Source organism: Rhinopithecus roxellana, chromosome 5 (assembly GCF_007565055.1).
Source record: "Rhinopithecus roxellana isolate Shanxi Qingling chromosome 5, ASM756505v1, whole genome shotgun sequence".
Classification (NCBI taxonomy): domain Eukaryota; kingdom Metazoa; phylum Chordata; class Mammalia; order Primates; family Cercopithecidae; genus Rhinopithecus; species Rhinopithecus roxellana.
Window position 1 is genome coordinate 160983451 of NC_044553.1, and position 26697 is coordinate 161010147.

Genomic DNA, 26697 nt, shown 5'->3' on the forward strand with positions numbered 1-26697 from the left:
GACCTGAAGTTAACAAATCTTTACCGAGCATCTCCTCTGTGCCAAAGATATTATTAGATACTAGGAGTTACCTTGGTAAGCAAGAGAGAATTCATGTTGCTTACATTCTCATAGAAGAGATGATTTTTAAATGGTTTAGCAAATAAAGCAGTTAAAGGTTGTAATGAGAATTATGAAGGGTGTGTGATAGAGGAAAGAAGGGATAGTGGGTACTCTTAAGTGATCTGGTCAGAGAAGGCCTTTTTGTGGTGGTGATATTTAAGCTAGACCCCATGTTTGAGAAGAAGCCAGATAAATGAAGTGAGAAGATCATTCATTCTGCATAGAGGAAATAATTATGAAACCTGAGCAGGACAGAGTGGGCCAGTGGAGCTAGAACTTGGAGGACAAGTGGAGATGGGTAGAGAGGTGACGGGGAGCTGCAAAGGACTTAGACTACATGGGGCATTTGGTTTTTATTCTTGGAGCACTGGGGAACAAGTGAGGAGTTTTGAGTAGAATGGGTAGTATGGTCTGATTTCTCTTTGAAGGAACTGATGTTTTCCTTTGTTTTTTCGGGGGTAACAGTTTATTGAGATATAATTTACATGCCACACAGTTCACACATTTGTATACAATTCCATGGTTTTTACTGTATTCACAGCTATGCAACCATCACTAAGTCAATTTTAGAACTTTCTCATCACCCTAAAAGGAAACTCCGTACCCTTCCGCAATACACCCTAACCCCTTCTTCTCCCAGCCCTGGGCAACGACTGACCTACTCTCTGTCTATAGCTTGCCTATTCTGGACATTTCTTGTACGTGGAATCATATAATATGTGGTGTTTTGTGTCTGGTTGCTTTCATTTAGCATAATGTTCTCAGGATTCCTCCATGTTGTAGCATGAATCAGTACTTCACGCCTTTTTATTGCTGAACAGGCTTCCATTGTATGGATAGAACACATTTTGTTTGTTCATCAGCTGATGGACAGTTAGGTTGTTTTGACATTTTGGCTATTATGAGTGGTGACATTATGAACATTTATCTACAAATTCTTTGTAGACGTGTTATCATTTCTATTGAGCATAAACCTAGGAATATAATTTCTGAGCCATATGGTAACTCTGTGTTTAACCTTTTTAAGAACCGCTGACTGGTGGCTGCACCATTTTATTTTTCACCAGCAATGTATACAGTTTTCTCCACATCCTTGCTAACACATGTTCTGTGTTTTTTTAGTAGCCATCCTAGTGGGTGTGAAGTGGTATCTCCTTGTGGTTTTGATTTGCATTTCCCTAACAATTAATGATGCTGAACGTATTTTCGTGTGCTTATTGGCTTTTTTTTTTTTTTTTTGAAATAGAGTCTTGCTCTGTCGCCCAGGCTGGAGAGCAATGGCGTGATCTTGGCTCACTGCAACCTCCACCTCCTGGGTTCAAGTGATTCTCGTTCCTTCAGCCTCCTGAGTAGCTGGGATTACAGACATGCACCACTATGCCAACCTAATTTTTGTGTTTTTAGTAGAGACAGGGTTTAACCATGTTGGCCATGCTGGTCTCGAACTCCCAACCTCAGGTGATCCACCTGCCTTGGCCTCCCAAAGTGCTAGGATTATAGATGTGAGCCACTGCGCCCAGCCTTACTGGGCATTGCGTGTCTTCTTCGGAGAAATGTTTCTTAGACCTTGCCCATTATAAAATTGTCTTTTGTTGTTGTTTTGAGATGAAGTCTTGCTGTGTTGATCAGGCTGGTCTCAAATTCCTGGGTTCAAGTGATCTTCCCACCCAGCCTCCCAAGTAGCTGAGACTGTAGTCACATGACACTGCACCCAGCTTTTAAAATTGTCTTTTATTATTGAGTTTTAAGAGCTTTTTATATGTTCTGGGTAAAAGCTCTTATCAGCTTTATAACCAACAGATATTTTCTTCCATTTTGTGGGTTGTCTTTTTTTTTTTTTTTTTTTTTTTTTGAGGCAGAATCTCACTCTGTCGCCGGGGCTGGAGTGCAGTGGCCAGATCTCAGCTCACTGCAAGCTCCGCCTCCCGGGTTTACGCCATTCTCCTGCCTCAGCCTCCCGAGTAGCTGGGACTACAGGCGCCCGCCACTTCGCCCGGCTAGTTTTTGTATTTTTAGTAGAGACGGGGTTTCACCGTGTTAGCCAGGATGGTCTCGATCTCCTGACCTCGTGATCCGCCCGTCTCGGCCTCCCAAAGTGCTGGGATTACAGGCTTGAGCCACCGCGCCCGGCCGTCTTTTTTTTTTTTTAATTTTAGTCAGTGTTGTGGATTAGATGTATTTTTACTTTCTTGATGGTGCCCTTTGGAACGCAAGCGCTTTTCATTTCAGTGAAGTCAAACAGCTAATTTTGACGGCTGAATGAGCCTGGCTTCTAGGGGCAGGTGTGGAAGACCATGGCAGCAGTGTAGGCGAGGGATATGATAGCTTCTACTGTGGCATGGCCACAGAGTTGGTGAGGAGGCGCCAGGCTTGAGGGAGGCTTGGAGATAGGGCTGATGGACTGAGTTGAGAGATTGTTGTACGGGTGAGGGATACAGAGGAATTGAGGGTGAATACTAGGATTTCAGCTTGAACAACACTTTTGATTCAAAATGTGGTTATGCTCTTACCTGCCGGACAATTGTGACAGTTTCTAGTACACACTGGAGCCTAGCAAGGGCAGCCGTGCGCTCCCTCTCTGGGTTCTGAAGTTGCTTATGGTAGGATTATCACTGAGTGTGCCAAGGAGATGGCCAGGGATTCTGACCTTTTGTAATACCCACTAAGACTTCCTAAGCCACCACAAATAAACATATTATCGGAGTAGAATAGTGCACCTGCTCTGCAAATGCACTTTTGAGGTAAATCCCTTGACTCCATTCTAGCTAGACTGCAGTCTCAAAGCCCTTCCTGTGTAGAGACTGCGAGCTGTCAGTGGATAGCATCAAATCAAGCGGATGGATTCTTAAAAGTTGAATGTCATAATTTTGACAGAGCTACTATAAGGAAAATTATTTTTATTTTTTAAAACTTTTTATTGATTGATTGATTGATTGTCTTGCTCTTTCGCCCAGGCTGGAGTGCAGTGGCTCGGCCATGGCTCGCCGCAGCCTCGAACTCCCGGGCTCAGTGGATCCTCCATGTTCAGTCGATTCTCCAGACTCAATCGATTCTCGTGCCTCAGCCTCCTGAGTAGCTGGGACTACAGGCATGCACCACCACACCTGGCTAATTTTTTGTATTTTTTGTAGAGACAGAGTTTCGTCATGTTCCCCAGGCTGGTGTCAAACCTCTGGGCTCGGCCCAGCACGGTGGCTCACGCCTATAATCCCAGCACTTTGGGAGGCCAAGGTGGGCAGATCACAAGGTCAGGAGATCGAGACCATCCTGGCTAACACAGTGAAACCCTGTCTCTACTAAAAAAAAAAAATACAAAAATTAGCCGGGCGTGGTGGCGGGCGCCTGTAGTCCCAGCTACTCAGGGGGCTGAGGCAGGAGAATGGCTTGAACCCTGGAGGCGGAGCTTGCAGTGAGCTGAGATCGCACCACTACACTCCAGCCTGGGCGACAGAGCGAGACTCCATCTCAAAAATAAACAAACAAACAAACAAACAAACCCCTGGGCTCAAGTGATCTGCCCACCTCAGCCTCCCAAAGTACTGGGATTACAGATGTGAGCCACTGTGCCTGGCTGAGGAATAACTTTTTTTTTGAGACGGAGTTTCATTCTTGTTGCCCAGACTGGAATGCAATGGTGCAATCTCGGTTCACTGGAACCTCTGCCTTCTGGGTTCAAGCGTTTCTCCTGCCTCAGCCTCCTGAGAAGCTGGGATTACAGGCACCTGCCACCATGCCCAACTAATTTTTGTGTTTTAGTAGAGACAGGGTTTCACCAAGTTGGTCATGCTGGTCTCAAACTCCTGACCTCAGATGATCCACCTACCTCGGCCTCCCAAAGTGCTGGGATTACAGGCATGAACCACCACGCCCGGCTGGTAATGAGATTTTTAAAGGAGGAAATAACATTAGGCAATACTTATTGGTGAAGAGCTCAGCACTTCCACTTTCTTGCTAGAAGATCTCATCAGCTAAAGCAGATACAAAAGTGCCTTCTAGAGATAGGGAGTAGAAGGTGTGAAGGCCAGGACATGAGAGGTCACGCCTGTTGTAATTAGAAGCAGTTCATTGTGGCTGGAGGACAGATGAGGGATCCTGGGGTGGCAGAGGCCAGATCACCAAGGTTCTTGTAAGCCAGCGACACTTGGGCTTTAGCAGGAGGAGGATGGGGACCACTGCAGAGTGTTAAGCAAGGGAGTGATGACATCAGCTTTGCACATCAGGAAAATCCCTCTGTTTGCCATGTGGATGGGGGAAGGGAGAGGCGGGTAGATGAGCTGGGCACCAGAGAGAGCTGTAGGTGAGAGGCAGTGGTGGCCCGAGTTAGGGGTGACACACTGGAGTGTGTGGGAGATGTACCAAATGGAGAACTGGGGACATGGAGAGGAGAGGAGGAGGGATCGGGGAGGATGCCCCTTTTCTGGCTTGGACAGCATGGCCCAAGCAGCTGGTAGAAGATACAAGATGGGTAAGAGTTTTTGACATTGTTCATTTACTCTGTGTTTATAGCTAGGATGTATGTTTTACTAATCCCATTTCAGATGGTAAATGGAGATCTAGAGAGGTTAAGCAATTTTTCCAGGGTTCCTCAGGTAATTTTAGGAGTATTAGGATTTGAACTCAGGTCTTTTTCACTTCAGTATCATTAGCCACTCATTGTACAGTTCTTCCCTGGTGGAAAGAGGGTCAGTTCTGTGGCTGTAGGTCTGAGACCTGGGGGTTGGGTGGGGTGGAACATGGACTTGGATGAAAATTGGATAAGGAGGAGGAGCAGAAATTCTTAGCAGAAATGTTTGTTGAGTCTGCATTGTTTTTCCCAAACCTAGCACAGGACGGTGAGACAGTGGCTCTATGCCTCTTCCTCAGCCCGTCCTAGACACTCTTTCTGCCAGGAGGACGGTTTTGCTGGGAACTGGCCTCAGCCTGCTCTTCCTATCTGAATGGTGGGTGAATGACAGGCAAGCCTGGTGCTAAGTCCATCCAGAGGCCCCCAGATAGGGAAATAGCTTGGATTCTCTTGTGCCCGCTGGGGCCTTCCTGGGCAACTGGCCCCCAGACGTGGCTGTCCTGACTCATCTGGGTGCTGTGGCTTATGGGCCTCTAGATGTCCTCTGGAAAAGCGTGTGTGAGGCATAAATTGATAGGAATATTCTTCAAGGCAGTTTGGCAATACATTTTTTTTTTTAATTCAACATTTTCACCTCCTGAAGTGTACTCCAAGAATATGCTTGGATATATGTCTGTTGTTTATGATGGTGAAATTAAAATCTTTTGGTTGAGAAAATTTTGGTTTATCCATACAGTGTGTCCTCTGCAGTTTTTCTGTGTAGTATAGTTGCTAAAAATCACATTCTAGGGGAATGTTTAATGACATGGAAGATACTTAGGATTTATTAAGTGAAAAAGTCTGTGAGTGTTCATATATGTTTATATATGTGTATCTGTAGCTATCTGTGTATATGGCATATCTCAGTCTGATGAGATTGTGACTTTTCTTTACTTCTTTGTCCTTTTATTTTGAGACAGGGTCTCACTCTGTCACCTAGGCTGAAGTACAGTGGTGTAATGAGCTCACTGCAGCCTTGATCTCCTGGGCTCAAGCGATTCTCTGTGCACCACCATACCTGGCTAATTTTTGTATTTTTTGTAGAGTCAGGGTCTTGCTATGTTTCCCAGGCTGGTCTCAAATTTCTGGCTTCAAGTGATCTACCCGTCTTGGCCTCTCAAAGTGCTGGCATTATTACAGGTGTGACCCACCGCACCCAGCCTTCTCTCCTCTCCTCTCCTCTCTTCTCCTCTCTTCTTCTTTTCTTTTTTTTTGAGACGGAGTTTCATTCTTGTTGCCCAGGCTGGAGTGCAGTGGCACGATCTCGGCTCACCACAAACTCAGTCTTCTGGGTTCAAGCGATTCTCCTGCCTCAGCCTCCCGAGTAGCTGGGATTACAGGCATGTGCCACCGCGCCCGGCTAATTTTGTATTTTTAGTAGAGATGGGGTTTCTCCTTGTTGGTCAGGCTGGTCTTGAACTCTCAACCTCAGGTGATCCGCCCCCCTCGGCCTCCCAAAGTGCTGGGGTTCACAGGTGTGAGCCACCGTGCCCGGCCTTCTTTGTACTTTTCTGTATTAACAAATTTTTGAGACCGGGCATGGTGGTTCACACCTGTAATCCCAGCAAGGCTGAGCTTGGTGGCTCAGGCCTGTAATCCCAGCACTTTGGGAGGCCAAGGTGGGCGGATCACCTGAGGTCAGGAGTTCACAACCAGCATGATCAGCATGGTGAAACCCCGTCTCTACTAAAAATACAAAAATTAGCCAGGTGTAGTGGCGGGTACCTGTAATCCCAGCTACTTGGGAGGCTGAGGCACAAGAATCGCTTGAACCTGGGAGGCGGAGGTTGCAGTGAGCCAAGATTATGCCACTGCGCTCCAGCCTGGGCGACAGAGTGAGTCTCAGAAAAAAAAAAAAAGCAAATTTTTGATAGTGAGCATTTATAACTGTTATAAAGAGTTAAAGAAATTGTGGCATATCAGTGTGTGTATGAGTGCGTGTGTCTGCGCTCGTGAAGGAAACAAAGCCTTTGCTATTTCTGTGCCTTGGAAAGAAGAATGAGAAATTTCCACACCCATCAAGTGGAGGAACATTCATGTCTAATGTTTGGGGATTGCAGGAAAAAAAAAATGGAAGTAACTATGATGCCTACTTCTTGGTCTTTTTTTTCTCTCTCTCTTTTTGGTGAGGATTTAATGGGTTCATGTACTAAGAACAGTTTGTATTAAGTGCAGACAGTTTTCAGCTTACAAGGTTTCAACTTCCTATTTTTTGACTTTAAGATTGAACGAAAATGATACCATTCAGTAGAAACCGTGTTTCAGGTAACCATACAACCCTTCTGTTTTTCACTCTCAATATGGCATTAAATAAATGACATGAGATATTCAACACTTTATGATAAAATAGGCTTTGGTTAGGCGATTTTGCCCAGCTCTAGGTTACCGTAAGTGTTCTAATCTCATATTTAAGTTAGGCTAGGCCAAACTAAGATGTTTGGCAGGTTAGGTGCATTAAATGTATTTTTACTTATATTTTCAGCTTAGGATGGTTTTATTGGGACGTAACCCCATTTTAAGTTGAGAAGCATCTGTAAAAACATTAGCTCTTCCCATTATTATTAATGCAAAAGAGGTTGGATTGGGTTCGTAAGTATCACAGAGGAATGCAATTATTATTATTATTTATTTACCTTTAAGAAAGTTCTCATACACGGATATATTCTGTCTTCCTACTTCACTGTATTGGCTATTGTGACTATCAGATGAAATCTAGGAATCTAAGGCCGGGCGCAGTGGCTCACACCTGTAATCCCAGCACTTTGGGAGGCTCCAGTGGGCAGATCATGGCGTCAGGAGTTTGAGACCAGCCTGGCGAATGTAGTGAAACTCCCGTCTCTACTAAAAAATACAAAAATTAGCCGGGCGTGGTGGCACACGCCTGTAGTCCCAGCTACTTGGGAGACTGAGGCAGAAGAATTGCTTGAACCCAGGAGGCGGATGTTGCAGGGAGCCAAGATTAAGATCGTGCCACTGCACTCCAGCCTGGGAGACAGAGCAAGACTCCGTCTCAAAAAAAAAAAAGGAAGTAGAATCTGAAAGTGCTTGGAAAACTGGATATGCTGTACAGATGTAGGGAACTATTACTCCAGCATTGAATCGGGGTCATATTGAAGAAAAGAAGATGTTTTGCTGCTCTTTCATTCCATGTTTTAGAATTCTATATTTAATATTTTTTCTTTTGCTCCACACTTTCAGAGAAACTTCTCTAGTAATGAGCTATAGAAATGATCCCAGAAAGCACAGCCTTTGTTCTTCCGTTCTTGTCACTCATTCCTTCCTTGCAAATTTTCCTTTTATTTATTTATTCATTTAAGTGACAGTGTCTCACTCTGTCACTCAGGCTAGAGTGCAGTGACACAGTCATAGCTCACTGCAGCCTCAAATTCCTAGGCTCCAGTGATCTTCCTGGCTGAGCGCAGTGGCTCAGACCTGTAATCCCAGCACTTGGGGAAGCCAAGGAGGAAGGATGACTTGAGCCCAGGAGTTGGAGACCAGCCTAGGCAACATAGTGAAACCCTCTTTTATAAAATGAAATATTTGTTTTAAAATCGTGATCTTCCCACCTCAGCCTCATGAGTAGTTAGGACTAAAGGCATGCAGCACCATGCCTGACTAATTTTTAAAAATATTTTTTGTTGAGGTGGGAGTCTTGCTATGTTGCCCAGGCTGCTTGTGAACTCCTGGTCTCAAGCAGTTCGCCCACCTTGGCCCCCTAAAGCACTAGGATTACAGGCATAAGCCACTGTTCCTGGGCAAAATTTTCCTATTTCATCATTAATTCATTTATTCAACAAATACTTGCTGAATGCCTGTGATGTGTTTAGCCCTTTTCTCTGTGTGGGGGAAGGAAGGGCGAGTGAGGCAGATATGGGCTCTGCTATTATGGGCCTTACAGACTAGTGTGTGTGTGTCGGGGTGGCAGGCAGGCAGATACCCAGTCAGAGAAAAGAAAGGAGATGTGTGGATAGGCCGGGCACGGGACTATGGGCACCCTGTAGTCCAAGCACATTGGGAGGCTGAGACGAGAGGATCCCTTGAGCCCAGGAGCTTGAGGCTGTAGTGAGCAATGATTGAGACCAGCCTGGGCAACATAGCAAGACCTCATCTCTACAAAAAAGTGAAAGAATTAGCCAGGCGTGGTGGCATATTCCTGTAGTCCCAGCTACGTGGGAGGTGGAGGCAGGAGGTTCCCTTGAGCCCAGGAGCTTGAGGCTTCAGTGAGCCATTATCTTGCTACTGCTCTCCAGCCTGGGTCACAGCGAGACTGTGTCTCAAAAAAAAAAAAAAAAAAAAGAAGAAGAAGAAGAAAGGGAATGTGTAGAGAAAGTAAAACAGGGGGAGGTGACAAAGAGAGAACTCAGTGGAGGGAGGAGCAGTCAAGTATGGCTCATGAAAGAGGGCACAGTTGAGAAGGAGGAAAAACTCAGTAGAGACAGAACATTCCAAGTGGACGGAACAGCCAATGCATTGGTCAGTCCACTATGTAGAAATAGAAAACCCACAGTTCAGAGAGACCATAAATCCATGATGCAAGAAGTTTCTATGAGAGAAGCTTGGGAGTCTCCTTAGAACCTGAAGAGCTAAAATATCCCTCCAGGTGTAATCAGGTACAGAGCATCTGCCTGGGCTGTTACAGCCTGCCTGTCAGAGCTGTGACTGTGGTGTTGGCAAGAGCCTAGGACTGCAGGGAAAAGACCGAGAGTCGAGTCTCGGCTGTTTGATCTTGAGTGAGGCTCATGACCCTCTAGCCCTCAGTCCCTTCTTCTAAAAGTTGGGGATGTTGCTACCTGCCTTATAAGGTAGGGTGAGGATTAAATGAGTGAGTGAGCATTTTGTGAAAGATGGCGTGCATGGAAGGGTTACGTATCTTTAGTAAGGGAAGCTTTGAAGCCAAAGTGCTAAGTGGGTGGGTCTCCATGTGGAAGAGAGTGAGGTGCTGTGTGGCTGGACTCTGAGCGCTGAGGAGGCTGTGGGCATCCAGCCAGCCCAGGGCGCCTGTTCTTCACCATCTCATTAACACAGCCAGCATATCTGTGTCTCAGATTGGCCCACTGTTCTCCTGCTAGAGTGTCTTTCCTGTTTCTCTTTTCCATATCCTGTCCAACCTGGTGGGCGTCATAGTTCAGGATGTGTTCGGTGAAGCCATGTCTGCATTCCCTCTAATGCCCACTGATCTCTCTCTTCTCATGGAGACCCACATATCATCACCTCATTACTTGTGGATTTGTGTCTTTTCACTGTTTCATCTGCCTCCCTGTCTAGATCATAAGGTACTCGGGAGGAAGAACTGTTTGGTTTTTTGTATTCTTGCCACCTCTCCATGGCATTCACTACAACATAAATCATAGAGGTCAGAACATACTGAAGTGCATTTTGAGTTCAAATGCTCAAAAGTGATCTTCATGACACCTGTTTACTTTCTCTATTTACTTAAACTCCAGCTATAATGTTTACCTGCCTAAAAGTTCCATGTTCCCATTATTAAACATACTTCTTTTTGATGTGACTAGGCATTGAAAGGATTGTAATGCTTTGTTCTGTAGCCCCCAGGTTTCCCTAGATGACAAATAAACATTCCTTTTCCTGCGTGAAGATCGTCTGTGGAAACCTTGGCCATGGCATCGATATCAGAGCCTGTTACATTCAGAGAGTTCTGCCCGTTGTACTATCTCCTCAATGCCATTCCGACAAAGATCCAGAAGGGTTTCCGCTCTATCGTGGTCTATCTCACGGCCCTCGACACCAACGGGGACTACATCGCAGTGGGCAGCAGCATCGGCATGCTCTATCTGTACTGCCGGCACCTCAACCAGATGAGGAAGTACAACTTCGAGGTGAGCCTTGCTTTGCTTTTCACCCGAGGAGGCACGAGCCATAGCTGACGCTTAACATGCTTGTGTTCTAGGATGAGATAATTTACTTCTGATTTGCCAGAATATGGCCATAATACCTCACTCAAACAATACTTTAAAACCATCTTTAGCTGAAGTGGAATATAACTAAAAACATTGGTGTTTTTAACTTTTTCCTGCCTCCAAAAATCTAACATCGCTTTATTTGTTTATTTGAGACAGAGTCTCGCTCTGTTGTCCCGCCTAGAGTGCAGTGGGACAGTCACAGCTTATTGTAGCCTCAAACTCCTGGGCTCAAGTGATCCTTTTGCTTCAACTTCCTGAGTAGCTAGGACCTCAGGGATGACTGCCACAGCCAGCTGATTTTTGTTTTGTTTTGTCTGTAGAGACATGGTTTCACTATGTTGCCCAGGCTGGTCTTGAACTCCTCGGCTCAAGCAGTCCTCCTGCCTTGGCCTCCCAAAATGCTCGGGTTACAGGCATGAGCCACCACACCTGGCCTAACATCACTTTAAAAGAGAACATCACTTGAGGTCAGGAGTGCAAGACCAGCCTTGACCAATATGATGAAACCCCATCTCTACTAAAAATACAAAAATTAGCTGGGTGTGGTGGCATGCACCTGTAGTCCCAGCTACTCAGGAGGCTGAGACAGGAGAATTGCTTGAACCTGGGAGGTGGAGGTTGCAGTGAGCCAAGATCACACCACTGCACTCCAGCCTGAGTGACAGAGTGAGACTCCATCTTAAAAAAAAGAGAGAACATTTTAGTATTTAAAACTTACTATAACACTTTGAAAGCAGACGTTTTTTTTCCTGAGTGTTTATAGGAGCAGGCACATGCCTGTTTTTCAAAGTTTTGAATAATCTCTAGTTCTTCTCTTGAAATTATTATGAGAAAAGTATTTATATGAATATTGGCTTATTGCCAGAATATGCACCTCTTAGCTGAGGTCTCTTCTGTAGCACTGGGATCCTGACCAATCTGTTTCTGCAGTGCTGTGGACTCAGACATTTCTGTGTATTGTAGATATTGGTGGAGATGTTATTTGACCGTGTTGTGGCTGGCACCAACTATTGGTGAACTGTAATGTGATTCACCTGTTTAGTCAATATCTGTAGTTCATTGAGTACATCACTTTTGTGAGAGACTCAAAGTTGACTGAGTGTGGCTTCTACCACATGGGACTCTATTCTGTCTGTGGTTAGGGGGCTTTTATGGACCAAGATACAGCTTTTGTGTCTAAGAGAAATGTTTACAGATACTTGTGTTTTAATCAATATTCAATATATTAAAGTTTTAAAACTTAACTAACTTAAGCCTCTGTGCTCATTTTAAAATAATAAAAATGGTTGGTACACGTACAGCCCTTTCTATGTGTCAGACATTATTCTTTAAAAATATTTTTTAAATTTAAAAAAAAAATTATTTTTTCCTTCTCGCTATGTTTCTTGGACAGACATATATTAACTCATTTTATCCTCACAAAAACTCTCTGAGGCAGATGTTATTATTATCTTCCTCATTTACTAAGGAGGCAGCTGGTGGAGAGAGGGTAGGTGACTTGCCTGAGGTTGGCTGGTAGTAAATGGCAGCACCGTCATGTGAACTTGGGCAGACTGTCTCTAGGGTCTGTATTAATTTTTGGGATTTTTTTTGTTTTTTGTTTTTTGTTTTTTGAGACAGAGTTTCACTCTTGTTGCCCACACTGGAGTGCAATGGCATGATCTCGGCTCACTGCAACTTCCACCTCCGAGGTTCGAGCGATTTTCCTGCCTCAGCCTCCAGAGCAGCTGGGATTACAGGCACCCGCTATCGCACCCAGCTAATTTTTGTATTTTTAGTAGAGACAGTGTTTCACCATGTTGACCAGGCTGGTCTCGAACTCCTGACGTCAGGTGATCCATCTGCCTCAGCCTCCCAAAGTGCTGCGATTACAGGCGTGAGCCACCACACCTGGCCGTGTATTAATATTTTTTGTATAAAAATTAGAACTACTGCTATTTCTTCTCTTTGAGTAATAGCTCATGGATTTGACTGATCAAATTCCCCAAACATTTAAAACCATTACATAATCTTTCAAACTGTAGTTATGAGTTTAATATGTCTGAAATCTCTCAAATGCTTCAAACACTTATAAGGAAGACTTGTGAATCCAGTGATGAATCCCAACAAGATAAATCAAAGAAATCCATGCACAGAGGCATCATAGTCAAACTGCTAAATATAAAAATCTTAAAAATAGCCAGAGAAAAATGACATATTACCTGTAGAGGAACAATGATTTAAATGACTGTGGATTTCTCATCAGAAGCTGTATTAGCCCGTTCTCACGCTGCTGTGAAGAAATACCCAAGCCTGTATAATTTATAAAGAAAAGAGGTTTTATTGACTCACAGTTGCACATGGCTGGGGAGGCCTCAGGAAACGTACAGTCATGGTGGAAGGCACCGCTTCACAGGGCTCACTGTCATAACAGGATGGGGGAAACCGTACCCATTATTCAATTACCTCTACCTGGTCGCTCCTACGACATGTGGGGGTTATGGGAACTACAGTTCAAGATGAAATTTGGGTGAGGACACAGCCAAACCGTATCAGAAACCATGGAAGCTGGAAGACAGTAGCATTTTTTGGTTTTTTGTTTTTGTTTTGTTTTGAGATGGAGTCTCACTCTGTTGCCCAGGCTGGAGTGCAGTGGTGTGATCTCGGCTCACTGCAACCTCCACCTCCCGAGTTCAAGCAATTCTCATGCCTCAGTCTCCCGAGTAGCTGGGAATACAAGCGCCTGCCACCACACCTGGCTAATTTTTTTGTATTTTTAGTAGAGAGGGGGTTTCACCGTGTTCGCCAGGATTGTCTCGATCTCCTAACCTCATGATCCACCTGCCTCGGCCTCCCAAAGTGCTGGGATTACAGGCATGAGCCACCGCGTCTGGCTTTTTTTTGTTTATTTGTTTGTTTGTTTTTGGAAGAGTTTCACTCTTGTTGCCCAGGCTGGAGTGCAGTGACACGATTTCGGCTCACTGCAACCTCCGCCTCCTGGGTTCAAACAATTCTCCTGCCTCACCCTCCGTAGTAGCTGGGATTACAGGCACATGCCACTATGCTCAGCTAATTTTTCTAGTTTTAGTAGAGACGGGGTTTCCCCGTGTTTTCCAGGCTGGTCTCAAATTCCTGATGTCAGGTGATCCACTCCCCTCGGCCTCCCAAGATGCTGGGATTACAGCTATGAGCCATCGCGCCCAGCCGATAGTAGCACATTTTTAAAGTGTGTAATTCCAGAACTTTGGGAGGCTGAGGCAGGTGGATCACTTGAGGTCGGGAGTTCGAGACCAACCTGGCCAACATGGTGAGAGCCCCATCTCTACTAAAAATACAAAAATTAGCTGGGTGTGGTGGCTCATGCCTGTAATTCCAGCTACTCAGAAGGCTGAGGCATGAGAATCGCTTGAATCCGGGAGGCAGAGGCTGCAGTGAGCTAAGATCATGCCACTGCACTCTAGCCTGGGCGACAGAGTGAGACTCCGTCTGAAAAATAAAATAAAGTTCTGAGAGAATTGTCAACCCAGAATTCTTTACTCAGTGAAAATACCTATCAAGAAAGAAGGTGAAATGAAAGTATTATCAGATGAAGAAAAACTTAAGAGGGTTTGTTGCCAGCCGACCTGCTCTAAAGTCATTGCTAAATGAAGTTCTTTAGACAGAAGGGAACTTTGTACGTCAAGAATGAAGAATAGTAAATACCTGGGGAATAAATACAATGGATGATTTTTCCCCTACTGAGTTCTTTAAAATATATTTGACAGTTGAAAACAAAAATTATAACTGATCAAGTTTTAATGGTTGTAGATATAGTAATATCTAAGACAAGTACAACATAAGTAAGGGAGAGTAAGGTACCCTATACATTTGTACATTCTTCTTGAAGAGGTACAATGTTGATTCTAAGTAGATTTTGAAAAATTATGTATATATGTATTGTAATCCCTAGAGCAACTACTCTACGATGAGGTAGATATATCAAAATGAAATTTCAAAGAACGTTGAAACAACTCACAGGAGAGCAGGAAAGGGGAAACAGGAAGGTAAAACAGAAAGAACAGACAAAACAAATAAAATGATAACCTAAATCCAAATATACCAATAGTTACGTTAAATGCAAATGATCTAAATACGCCTATTAAAAGACAGAAATTGTCAGGATGGGTATAAAATGATGAACCAACTGTATGTTGTCTGTAAGAAATTCAATTCAGATATAATGATACAGGTAGGCTGAAAGTAAAAAGATGGAAGAAGATACCTCATGTTAACACTAATCAATGGAAAGTTGGAGTGGCAGCCTGGCACAGTGGCTCATGCCTGTAATACCAGCACTTTGGGAGGCTGAGGCGGGTGGATCATGTGACATCAAGAGTTCGAGACCAGCCTGGCCAACATGGTGAAACGCCACCTCTACTCAAAATACAAAAATTAGCCAGGCATGGTGGCAGACTCCTGTAATCCCAGCTACTCAGGAGGCTGAGGCGGAGAATTGCTTGAACCTGGGAGGCAGAGGTTGCAGTGAGCCAAGATCGTGCCATTGTGCTCCAGCCTGGGCAATAAGAGTGAAACTCGGTTTCAAAAAAAAAAGAAACAAAGTTGAAGTGGCTGTATTAATATCAAGGTTTTCTTCTGTGCAAAGAAATAACCAGGGATTAAAAAAGACATTACATAATAACAGGTTAGTTCACAAAGAAGGCACAGCCATCCTACCTGTATTATGTCCCTTAACAACAGAGCTTCACACAATACATGAAGCAGAAATGGACAAATCTGCAATTACATGTGGAGACTTCAGTATTCCTCTTTCAATAATAGAAGCAGTAGACAGAAAACCAACAGGATACAGAAGAACTGAGCGACACCATCAGCCAGCTTGGTCTAATTCACATTTATAGAACACTCTGCCCAACAGCAGCTGAATATACATTCTTTCCAAGTGCACATGGAACATTCATCGATATAGACCATGTTCTGAGTTAGAAAACGTACCTCAACACATTTAGACTAGGCTTTCCAGGCCCTTGTGTTTTACTTTGTTTTTTCATTTTTTTATTAAAATATAATTTACACAAAGTTTACATTTTTTTTTTTTTTTTGAGACGGATTTTTGCTCTTGTTGCCCAGGCTGGAGTGCAATGGCACGATCTCGGCTCACCGCAACCTCTACCTGCCGGGTTCAAGTGATTCTCCTGCCTCAGCCTCCCAAGTAGCTGGGATTACAGGCGCCTGCCACCACGCCCGGCTAATTTTTTGTATTTTTAGGAGAGATGGGGTTTCACCATGTTGGCCAGGCTGGTCTCAAACACCAGACCTCAGGTAATCCACTCACCTCGGCCTCCCAAAGTGCTGGGATTACAGGCGTGAGCCACTGTGCCCAGCCTGCAAATCTTAATTGTACAATGTGATAAATTTATATGTGTATGCCTGTTTAATCACCCAGTTCAAGATACAGAACATTTCCACCACCCCAGAAGATTCTCTTGTGCTACCTCCCAATCATTAACCCTCCCCAAGGTAACTGTTCTGACTTCTAACACAGAGTGGTTTTGACTTCTACAGAGTAGTTTTGCTAGCTCCTTGGGTTTTAATTCGATATTAAATAACCTCTGGCAGTAAGGTTTATATGCTTTAGTGGAATTTGTACTCCTTACTCAGGTTGCAGTTACAACCCAGTTTTTTGTAAAGCACATACATGTGTCTCATTGATATCACCATTATATTGTCTTTTTTTTTTTTTTTTTTTTTTTTTTTTGAGGCAGAGTCTCACTCTGTCACCCAGGCTGGAGTGCAATGGAGTGATCTTGGCTCACTACAGTCGCCACCTCCTGAGTTCAAATGATTCTCCTGCCTCAGCCTCCTGAGTAGCTGGAATTACAGGCGCCTGCCACCATGCCCGGCTAATTTTTGTATTTTTAGTAGAGATAGGGTTTTACCATGTTGGCCAGGCTGAATTCAAACTCGTGATCTCAAGTGATCCACCCGCCTCAGCGTCCTAAAGTGCTGGGATTACAGGCGTGGGTCACTGCTCCCAGCCCCGTATTGTCTTTTAGAAAAACTGTATAACTATTTAAATATTTTCAGCCACCAAATTAAAAAGAAAATACTAAAGTTGAAGTTTATTGTTCCCCAGAATGAAACTACAAATTACATCTGATGGCCATTTTTACAGTTTAACCAATAATTAGTTTTCTGTTTATCATACTATCCTTGTTTGTTTTGTTTTCCAATAACAGAATACCTAAGAATGGTAGTTGTTCTTTTTTTTTTTTTTTTTTTGAGATGGAGTTTCGCTCTTGTTGCTTAGGCTGGAGTGCAATGGCTCAACCTCAGCTCACCGCAACCTCCGCCTCCTGGATTCAAGTGATTCTCCTGCCTCAGTCTCCTGTGTAGCTGAGATTACAGGCATGCGCCACCATGCCCGGCTAATTTTGTATTTTTAGTAGAGACAGGGTTTCTCCATGTTGGCCAGGCTGGTCTCAAACTTCTGACTCCAAGTGAGCCACCTGCCTCGGCCTTCCAAAGTGCAGGGATTACAGGCGTAAACCACCGCATCCGGCCAGTAGTTGTTTTTATTTTTTTATTACTTTTTATTTTTTTAAAGAGGTTTATTTGGCCCACAGTTCTATAGCTGGAAAGTCCAAGATTGGGCAGCTGCATCTGGTGGGGACCTCGTGCTGCTTCCACTCATGGTGGGAATTGGAAGGGGACCAGGTGTGTATCAAGAGATCACATGGTAGGCCGGGCATGGTGGCTCAGGCCTGTAATCCCAGCACTTTGGGAGGCCGAGACAGGTGGATCACGAGGTCAGGAATTTGAGACCAGCATGGACAACATGGTGAAACCCCATCTCTACTAAAAATGGAAAAATTAGGCAGGTATGGTGGCCCACGCCTGTAATCCCAGCTACTCAGGAGGCTGAGGCAGGAGAATCGCTTGAACCCAGGAGGCGGAGGTTGCAGTGGGCCGAGATTGCACCCTGCATTCCAGCCTGGGTAACAGAGCAAGACTCCGTCTCAAAAAAAAAAAAAAAAGATCACATGGCAAGAGGGGAACCAAGGATGCCAGACTCGTTTTCTTTTCCTTTCCTTTTTTTTTTTTTTTTTTTTTTTTTTTTGAGACAGTTTTACTCTTGTTGCCCTGGCTGGAGTGCAATGGTGCAATCTCGGCTCACTGCAACCTCTGCCTCCTGGGTTCCAGCAATTCTCCTGCCTCAGCCTTCTGAGTGGCTGGGATTACAGGTGTGCGCCACCACCTCTGGCTAATTTTTGTAGTTTTAGTAGAGACAGGGTTTCACCGTGTTGGCCAGGCTGGTCTCAAACGCCTGACCTCAGGTGATCGCCTGCCTCAGCTTCCTGAAGTGCTGGGATGACAGGCATGAGCCACTGCACCTGGCTCTTTTTCTTTTTTTTTTTTTTTTTTTTTTTTTGAGACGGAGTCTTGCTCTGTCGCCCAGGCTGGAGTGCTGTGGCCGGATCTCAGCTCACTGCAAGCTCCGCCTCCCAGGTTCACGCCATACTCCTGTCTCAGCCTCCCGGGTAGCTGGGACTACAGGCGCCGCCACATCGCCCGGCTAGTTTTTTGTAGTTTTTAGTAGAGACGGGGTTTCACCGTGTTAGCCAGGATGGTCTTGATCTCCTGACCTCGTGATCCGCCCGTCTCGGCCTCCCAAAGTGCTGGGATTACAGGCTTGAGCCACCGCGCCCGGCCTCTCTTTTTCTTTTAGTATGGAGTGCTTCACAAATTTGTGTGCCATCCTTGTGCAAGGAAGCCAGACTCTTTTTTAACCACCTGCTGTCTTGGAAACTAATCCAGTCCTTGGAGAGTGAGTACTCATTCACCCACGAGGAGGGCATTAATCTATTCATGAAAGACCTATCCCCATGGCCCAAACACCTTCCACTAGGCCCCACCTCCCAGCACTGCCACTTTGGGGATCCAACTTCAACATAAATTTTGGCAAGGACAAACCACATCTAAACCATAGCAGATATGGTGAGTCGCGTGAGCTCTGAAGGAATGTGATGTGGTGGAACAGCATCCACAGGCTCTACCGGAGATTGAGGGAAGCTGCTACACATGACTGGATCCAGTGACATAGAAGGGGACTCTGGGAGAATCCCGTGCAAAGATGTTAGCTAGTCCAGGCATGGTGGCTCACACCTGTAATCCCAGCACTTTGGGAGGCCGAGGCAGACAGACAGCTTGAGCTCAGGAGTTCGAGACTAGCCTTGGCAATACAGCAAGCCCTCCATCTCTATGAAAGAATACAAAAATTATTCAGGTGTGATGGCGTGCGCCTGTAGTCCCAGCTACTCAGGAGACTGAGGTGGGAGGATCACTTGAGCCCAGGAGGTCGAGATCATAGTGAGCTGAGATCAAGCCACTGCACTCTAGCCTGGGCAACAATGAGGCCCTGCCTCAACGACAACAAGAAAAAATTTTAGCTGGTTATCCTTTAAATGTATTTCACCCATAGATATATATGCCTACTGTGTACCTGCAAAAACTTTTTAAATCTACGATATTAACATTTGGAAATAAATGTACTTTGCTGGGGCCAAAATCCATACTTGGTGGCCCTGAGTATCAACAGCATGTTTTGAATACCCATTGTATATTGAATATCAAACTTATAATTGTGGAGAATCACAAGGGAGGTATAAAATAAAATTTCTTGTGCAGGCATGGTGGCTCACGCCTATAATCCCAGCACTTTGGTAGTCCGAGGCAGGCCGATCATTTTGAGCTCAGGAGTTCGAGACCAGCCTGAGCAACATGGCAAAAACCCATCTCTACTAAAAATATAAAAATTAGCAGGACGTGGTGGCACACGCCTGTAATCCCAGCTACTCAGGAGACTGAGGCTGGAGAATCGCTTGAACCCAGGAGGTGGAGGTTGCAGTGACTAGAGATTGTGCCACTGCATTCCAGCCTGGGCCACAGAGCGAGGCTCCGTCTCAAAAATAAAATGAAATAAAAATTTTTTTTGGCAAGAATGTAGAATTTAGAGTTAGAAGATTAGAGCTTGAAAACAAAGCTGTATACCTGTGTGTAAACACATAGGAAAAGGTATGAAGGAATTTTCACAATGATTACTCAACTCTAGGTAGGGATTGAGAAAGGGATGGGCTGAGGGAGGAATAGTGAAAGGGAATTGTATATTTTTAAAACTTTACTGTGGAATTACTAGAAATTTTTGGTACATATTACACACATAAACACAACAACACAAAGATTTGTTTTGAGCTTTGGCTGCCAGTTATTAGTGGTTTAACCCCAGAGATGAATTAAACATTTATGATGTTGTTGTCATTTTCATCATGAGAGCTGGCTGGGTCTTAGAATCATTTGGTACAATCCCCACTTTTTATAGATAAAGAAATTCTAAGATTCCGGCTTCCAGGCACATATCCCTGATTACCTAACCATTGTGCTCGCTTCCCGTGAGAGGAGGCAGGCCCTCTGTGCAGTCTGTGAATTTCAAGGATAATGGAATACAGATTCATGGTCTCTTTGGAATGTCCACGTGAAAAGATAAAGATGGATTAACTAGTTTAGGGAAAATCTAAGATTTTACGGGAAGATAAATAAAAAGTTTATGCTCAATCCATGTATGGCATGATTGAAAGATTATGTTTTTAAATGAAGTTATGTTTCCTAAAGAGGAAAGCAGACCTTTTCTGTGGTAAATATAGCCTTGCATGTGTTTTCAAGAATAGTGCTTTGGAAACCGTTTTTTTCTACAGAAGTTAGTGGGAGAGGGCAGATGGAAACACAGATTCTTCCTACCTAGTGCCAAAAGCACTGAGAAAATGTTGCAAGGAGCTAATAACAAGTACAAAAATGTTAAAAATGTGTTAAATATATGGGTCTGACATGTGTAAGCATAGACCAAAAAGACTACTTGACCTGAGTTTCTAATGTTCTGTTTTGAAGTTAAACATATGATCCCTTTTCCTTAGTATTCAACAAGCTAATGAGATTTCATGGATTTGCCTTCTGAGCTGTCTTTGCGCAAACTACAGCATGATACCTGGTGGTGGAATGCTATAATAAATAGTTTGCATTTCTGCACCTCTTCCGTGAATTAATTCAACAAGTATTTACTGAGTGCTCAGTATGTGCCCATCCCAAAAGTCGTGGAGCTGCGGTAAAGAACACAATAAATCTCTGCCCTCTTGGAGCTTACAGTCTAACAGGAAGAAGCAGAAAAGTAAGAGAAGTCAGCCAGATATATAAACAAATAAATAAGATGAGGGGAAGTGCCAAGGGGAAAATAAACCAGAGAAGATGATAAGGAGTGCCAAGTAGGGTGGTTGCAGTTTTTTTGTTGTTTTTGTTTTTTTTTTTAACATGGAGTCTCGCTCTGTCACCCAGGCTGGAGGGCAATGGCACATCTCGGCTCACTGCAACCCCCGCCTCCGGGGTTCAAGCAGTTCTGCTGCCTAAGCCTCCCGAGTGGCTGGCATTACAGGTGCCTACCACCACACCTGGCTAATTTTTAGTAGAAACGGGGTTTCTCCATGTTGGCCAAGCTGTTCTCAAACTCCTGACTTCAGGTGATCCACCTTGGTGATCACCTTCCAGGTGATCCTGCCTTGGCCTCCCAAAGTGCTAGGATTACCAGGTGTGTGAGCCACCGTGCCTGGCCAGGTTATTGCAGTTTTAAATAGAATTCCAGGGAGAAGGTGACAGTTGGAACAAAGACCTAAAGAGCATGACCAGCACGCCATGCTGACATGTCTGTATTCCAAGAAGACAGAAGGGAAAGGCCCTGAGCCTGAAACATGTCTTGGATATTTTGCATTCAGGAAAGTCATGCTTCAGAATGTTACAAATGTTTCATTGACTAATATTTTCTAGACATATTTTAAAGAGGTGCAGAAAGGAGAGTTTTTGTCTCACCATAGCAGCCAAGGTGCATTTGCCCAGTGCCTCCCATTGTCTTTCCCTGTGGGAGTAACTCTTCGGTCCAGTGATGAGGAGCCTGTGATGTCTGTGTTCTGGTTTGTTGGTAACATTACCATACAGGGCTTCACTGGTGTCCTTCTTAGCATGGATTGCTTCCATTCATTGGTCGCTGGAAAATTTGCTTTCAAATGTTTTTAACAGTGACTCTTAGGAAAAACAATACATTTTATTAGATGTCCATTCTCCCTAAATTTACCTAAGTTCAACTTAATTCCAACAGTTTGTTTTTTTTTTTTGAGACGGAGTCTCGTTCTGTCACCCAGGCTGGAGTGCAGTGGCGTGATCTCAGCTCACTGCAAGCTCTGCCTCCCGGGTTCACGCCATTCTCCTGCCTCAGCCTCCCGAGTAGCTAGGACCACAGGCGCCCGCCACCACACCCAGCTACTTTTTTGTATTTTTAGTAGAGACGGAGTTTCACCATGTTAGCCAGGATGGTCTCCATCTCCTGACCTCGTGATCCATCTGCCTCGGCCTCCCAAAGTGCTGGGATTACAGGGGTGAGCCACCGTGCCTGACTCCAACAGGCTTTTTTTTTTTTAATGTTAATTTTAAAAAACAAGCTGGCCAGGTGTGGTGGCTCACACCTGTAATCCCAGCACTTTGGGAGGCCCAGGCGGGCGGATCACTTGGGGTCAGGAGTTTGAGACCAGCCTGGCCAGTGTGGTAAAACCCCATCTCTACTAAAAATACAAAAATTAGCTGGGCATGGTGGTGGGCGCCTATAGTCCCAGCTACTCAGGAGGTTGAGGCCAGAGAATCACTTGAACCCGGGAGGTGGAGAATCACTTGAACCCGAGATCACGCCACTACACTCCAGCCTGGGCGACAAGAGTAAAACTCCATCTCAAAAAAATAAATAAAAATTTAAAAAAAATAATAAAAATACAAAAATTAGCCGGGTGTGGTGGCACGCACCTGTCATCCCAGCTACTTAGGAGGCTGAGGCAGGGGAATAATTTGAACCTGGGAGGCAGAGGTTGCAGTGAGCTGAGATTATGGCACTGCACTCCAGCCTGGGTGACAGAGCAAGTCTCCATCTTAATAAATAAATAAATAAATAAGATAAGATAAGCTGATTTAAAAATGTATATGAAATTGTAGTGGGTGGAATAGTCATACTAGTGGAAAAGAGGAAGCAAATGGGAGAAGTTGCTATTAGGTAACAAGACTTCTAAAGCTTTAGTAATTAAGGGAGTGTGGTATTAGCACACGAAAAGATACATAGATCATTGGAACAGATTAGAGAAGTCAGAAGACCCACATGTATGGATATTTGAGTCACTGCAAAGGTGATACGATGAAGTCTTTTTCAGTAAATGGTGCGGAACAGTTGGTTATGAATGGGGAGAAAAATGAAACTGGATCCCTACCTCACTTCATATGGTTATTTTGTCTGAGCACTTTAAAGTGTTAATGCCACTGTCTCTTGACTGCTGAGTTTCTGCTGGCAGTGTAATTGTTTCCTTTACCTGGAATTTGCCTTGTCTCTTTCTCCTTCAAGTCTTCTCTAATGATAGAGTCCCCAGCTTTAGGCTTCTTCCTTCAACTCCAGTGGATATTCCCTACTTGGTTTTGTTCTACGAAGTTAAGAAAATTATTCCAGAAAAGCAGATGTCTTTGTTTAACTTCCAGATCATTAAAAAGTTGTATTAGTATTCAAACATTAAACAGTTGTTCTTTGTCAGTAAAAGGAGGAAAATAGTGAAACCATTCTTAAGAATTGAATGAATTCATATTTGGTCTTCTTAAATATTTCAAAATATTTCAGATCAATTATTTGGTATGCTAGTGGTTTCTACTGAAGGTTAAGCTTTGACCTACTAAAGGAAGCTCATAAAGAAAGCTTTGTCAGACTTCGGTTCCCATGAACCTGCTCACAAAGAACACTTTTTCCCAACGTAGTTTTGTCTTGTATATGAAAGGAAAACTGCCTGCCAAGGAGGCCAAGAAGGTTAGCTGAATACTGTTGTAATGGTGAGGTGTTTGTCCAGAAAACCATTCCTGACACCTTTCAAATCAAAAACTTTTTTTTTTCCTTAAGCTTTTTGATTGCTGGATTTCTGTTTGAGGAATTTATGTTGCTACAATGAGGGTAGCAATAAATGCCCCCTGGGAAGTTGGAAATGAAGGAAAAGGAGAGTTAAACACAATAGATGAGATCGGAAATGGGCAAAGTTGTCTTAAAGAGATAGAATGGCTCCCTGGCTAGAATAAGACTGAATTGTTCCTAGATCAAAAAAGAAGAGAATGTATGTGGCAGAAGGAAGAAAGTGGACTCTGCACTGTGTTAGTTAGGAAAACCAGAAATTAGGCCAAATTACCTGTTTAGTGGGAGAGATAGCTTTTGAGAGCTGTGATCCTGCTGGTGTGGCTGGCTGTGGGCAGATATTTGTATCTGAAATGACTCATGCTGTGGGACCCTTCCTGAGATCTAACAGTTACAGTGATTTGATCAGAAATTACACCACGCTTGCCAAGCAACTTTTGGACTAAAAGTTGCTGCCCACGTATATCAGGGGAAGAACATACATACATATATATATAGTACCTATCTTAGCATCTAATTTGTATGACCGTTACTTCAATGTAAAATAATAAATTGGCTTTCCAGCTTAAACTTCAATTTCTTGTATATTATCTGATCATAAGACAACTTCCCTGGGCTGATTAACAGCAGGACGCTAAAAAGATTGAATATCTGGGTCAGGAAGGTAGAGGGCCAGACCCTACATGTGCTAATTCACCATTGTAAATCTGCATGTTAGGTAAAACTATGGGTTTGTGTTTTGATTTTTGAGAGAGATTCTCACCCTGTTGCCCAGGCTGGAGTGCAGTGGCATGATCTCGGCTCACTGCAACCTTTGCCTCTGGGTTCAAGAGATTCTCCTGCCTCAGCCTCCCAAATAGCTGGGATTACAGGTGTGCACCACCACGCCCGGCCAATATTTTATGTTTTTAGTAGAGACTGGAGTTTCACCATGTTGGCTAGGCTGGTCTCGTACTCCTGACCTCAAGTGATCCACCCGCCTCAGCCTCCAAAAGTGCTGGGATTACAGGCATGAGCCACTGTGCCAGGCCTAAAACTATGGTTTTTAAAGATACACGTGCATGTAGTAAAGCTATGAATCAAAGCAAGAGAATATTTCATCTCAACGTTAGGAGAGTGGTTTTGGTGGGGTGGGGTATGTAGTCAGGGAGAGGCACACAAGAACTTCAAAGGTGCTGTTAATGGTCCCTTTCCCAAGCTAGATGGGGATTTCATGGGTGCTCATTTTTTAATGGCTCTTTAAGCTGAACATGTTATATATAGTCATGGATAGATAATCATTATTTTAAAAATAAAGGCAAGGAACATAGCATAAAATGAGTTACTTCATATTTAACCAGCTGACATCCTAAGCACCTTTCCTGCCCTCCCCTCTCTGCACCTGGCAGAGTTGATCGCATTCTCCCCATTACCCACCTGTACATGGGTGTCAATGCCAATAGTGCGTTGCTCTTGTATTGTTGATGAGTCTTGCTCCTTTTCCTAGATTCTGAGGCCTCCTGAAGGCAGCACCCTTGTCTTTTGAAAAGGTTGAGCTTCTGAGGATATGTCTTTGTTGAATTTTGGAAACCGTTTAGCCTTTATCTCTGAAGATACCACTTTCGTTATCCTCGCTTTTCATTTCCTACTGAAACCCCTTTTTTGTTTGTCTTTTTGTTTTGTTTTTGTTTTGTTTTGTTTTGTTTTAGACGGAGTTTCGCTCTTGTTGCCCAGGCTGGAGTGCAATGGTGTGATCTCGGCTCACTGCAACCTCTGCCTCCGGGGCTCAAGCAATTCTCCCGCCTCAGCCTCCTGAGTAGCTGGGATTACAGGCGCGCACCATCACACCCAGCTAATTTTTTTGTATTTTAGTAGAGATGGGGTTTCACTATGTTGGCCAGGCTGGTCATGAACTCCTGACCTCAGGTGAGCCACCCGCCTCAGCCTCCCACAGTGCTGGGATTACAGGCATGAGCCACCGTGCCCAGCTGAAAACCCAATTATGTGTAGCTTGGACCTTTATGTTCTCTTTTCTGTGTCTCTGAACTTCTCTTTCATATTTTTAATCTTTTCATCTCTTTGTTGCATGGTAGGTAATTTCCTCAGATCTATCATCTAGTTCAATACTTTTTTTTTCCGACTGTGACTAATTTGCTCTTCATTCCACCCAGTGACGTTTTAAATTCTCTTGGATTTTTTCATTTCTATTTCCAGTAGTAGTTGTTCTTTGCTTACGTTTCAGTTTTCCTGTTTTATTTTAAAAACATTTTAATCATTTTTCTTTTATGTTTTGTGTTATTCAATCTAAATGAAATACTTGGGGTTTTTCAATGCTGTTATGGTTTGTTTTACTTGACTCACTCATAGGCCTACTTCCCCATGGTAATTTCTAATTACGAGCGATGTGGCTCATCCTAATGTATGAGAACCCTGGGGGACCTGGATCAGGACAGCTCCACAGATGGGGTTTATGTTTACGAATGCCAGGCACGTTGGAGTGCTGCCAACATAGAAGCACTTCAGATTAACCGTCTGTGTAGAACTTTGCTGGGAAAGAGAGAATAAATTCAAACTCTGATGCTGAATGGGACAGGCTTATGATGACAGATTCTTAGGAAAGACTCTTTTTTATTCATTTCAATCAATGCTTGAGATAAGACAGATTTCCTTGTCAGCTCCATTTGCCAGCAAATTGATTTTTCCCTAGCTTACTCTTTCACTTAGGATTAGGTCCTTGGGATTCTGGCTTGGCAGAGAATATCAGTTCCAGCTCCTCACCATCTACTCAGCTCTGAAAACCAAGGCTCCACGGGTGTGCCCGATAGTTACAGGTAGCCTGTAGCTTCAGGGCTGGCTTCTCTTCTAGTTGGGGAGCATTGTTTTTGGTTTTGGGTCCTGTGGATTTTCCATACTTTCTCGAAAACTCAGCTATGCATTTGAAAGGCTGTTATATATTTCACTCAGTATTGCCACGTGTTTGGAGGGGGGTGTTTTGGAATAGCTAGGCTATTGTATTGTGCAAAGTTGAAGCCTCATATTCTATTTCTATATGAACTGTAGTTAAGTGTTGATAATCTGATGTCTGGGATGTT

At 44.0% G+C, this 26697-nt stretch overlaps 1 protein-coding gene, 1 long non-coding RNA gene and 1 pseudogene across 8 annotated transcripts in view; 1 reads left to right on the top strand and 2 right to left on the bottom strand.

The window, feature by feature from the left end:
* The window catches only part of TECPR2 (tectonin beta-propeller repeat containing 2), a 145036-nt gene that overhangs the window by 3733 nt on the left and 114606 nt on the right, over window positions 1-26697 (top strand). For 6 of the 7 annotated variants that reach the window (XR_004057396.1, XR_004057397.1, XM_030931070.1 and 3 more), the window contains exon 2: window positions 10252-10542. Coding sequence is in view for 5 of the 7 variants with exons in the window: in XM_030931070.1 (XP_030786930.1) it covers window positions 10324-10542 (219 nt within the window). In the remaining 2 variants the exon portion in view is untranslated. Of the gene's footprint in view, window positions 1-4026; window positions 4568-10251; window positions 10543-26697 lie in introns of those variants that run through there. The other variant, XM_030931069.1, reaches the window with a different exon arrangement.
* LOC115898092 lies at window positions 7874-7955 on the bottom strand (annotated as a pseudogene).
* On the bottom strand, window positions 21207-25353 carry LOC115897643. The gene is made up of 3 exons (XR_004057400.1): window positions 25043-25353; window positions 23049-23156; window positions 21207-21725 (listed from the first exon to the last, which is right to left on the bottom strand). It is a non-coding gene; the product is annotated as an uncharacterized LOC115897643 (long non-coding RNA).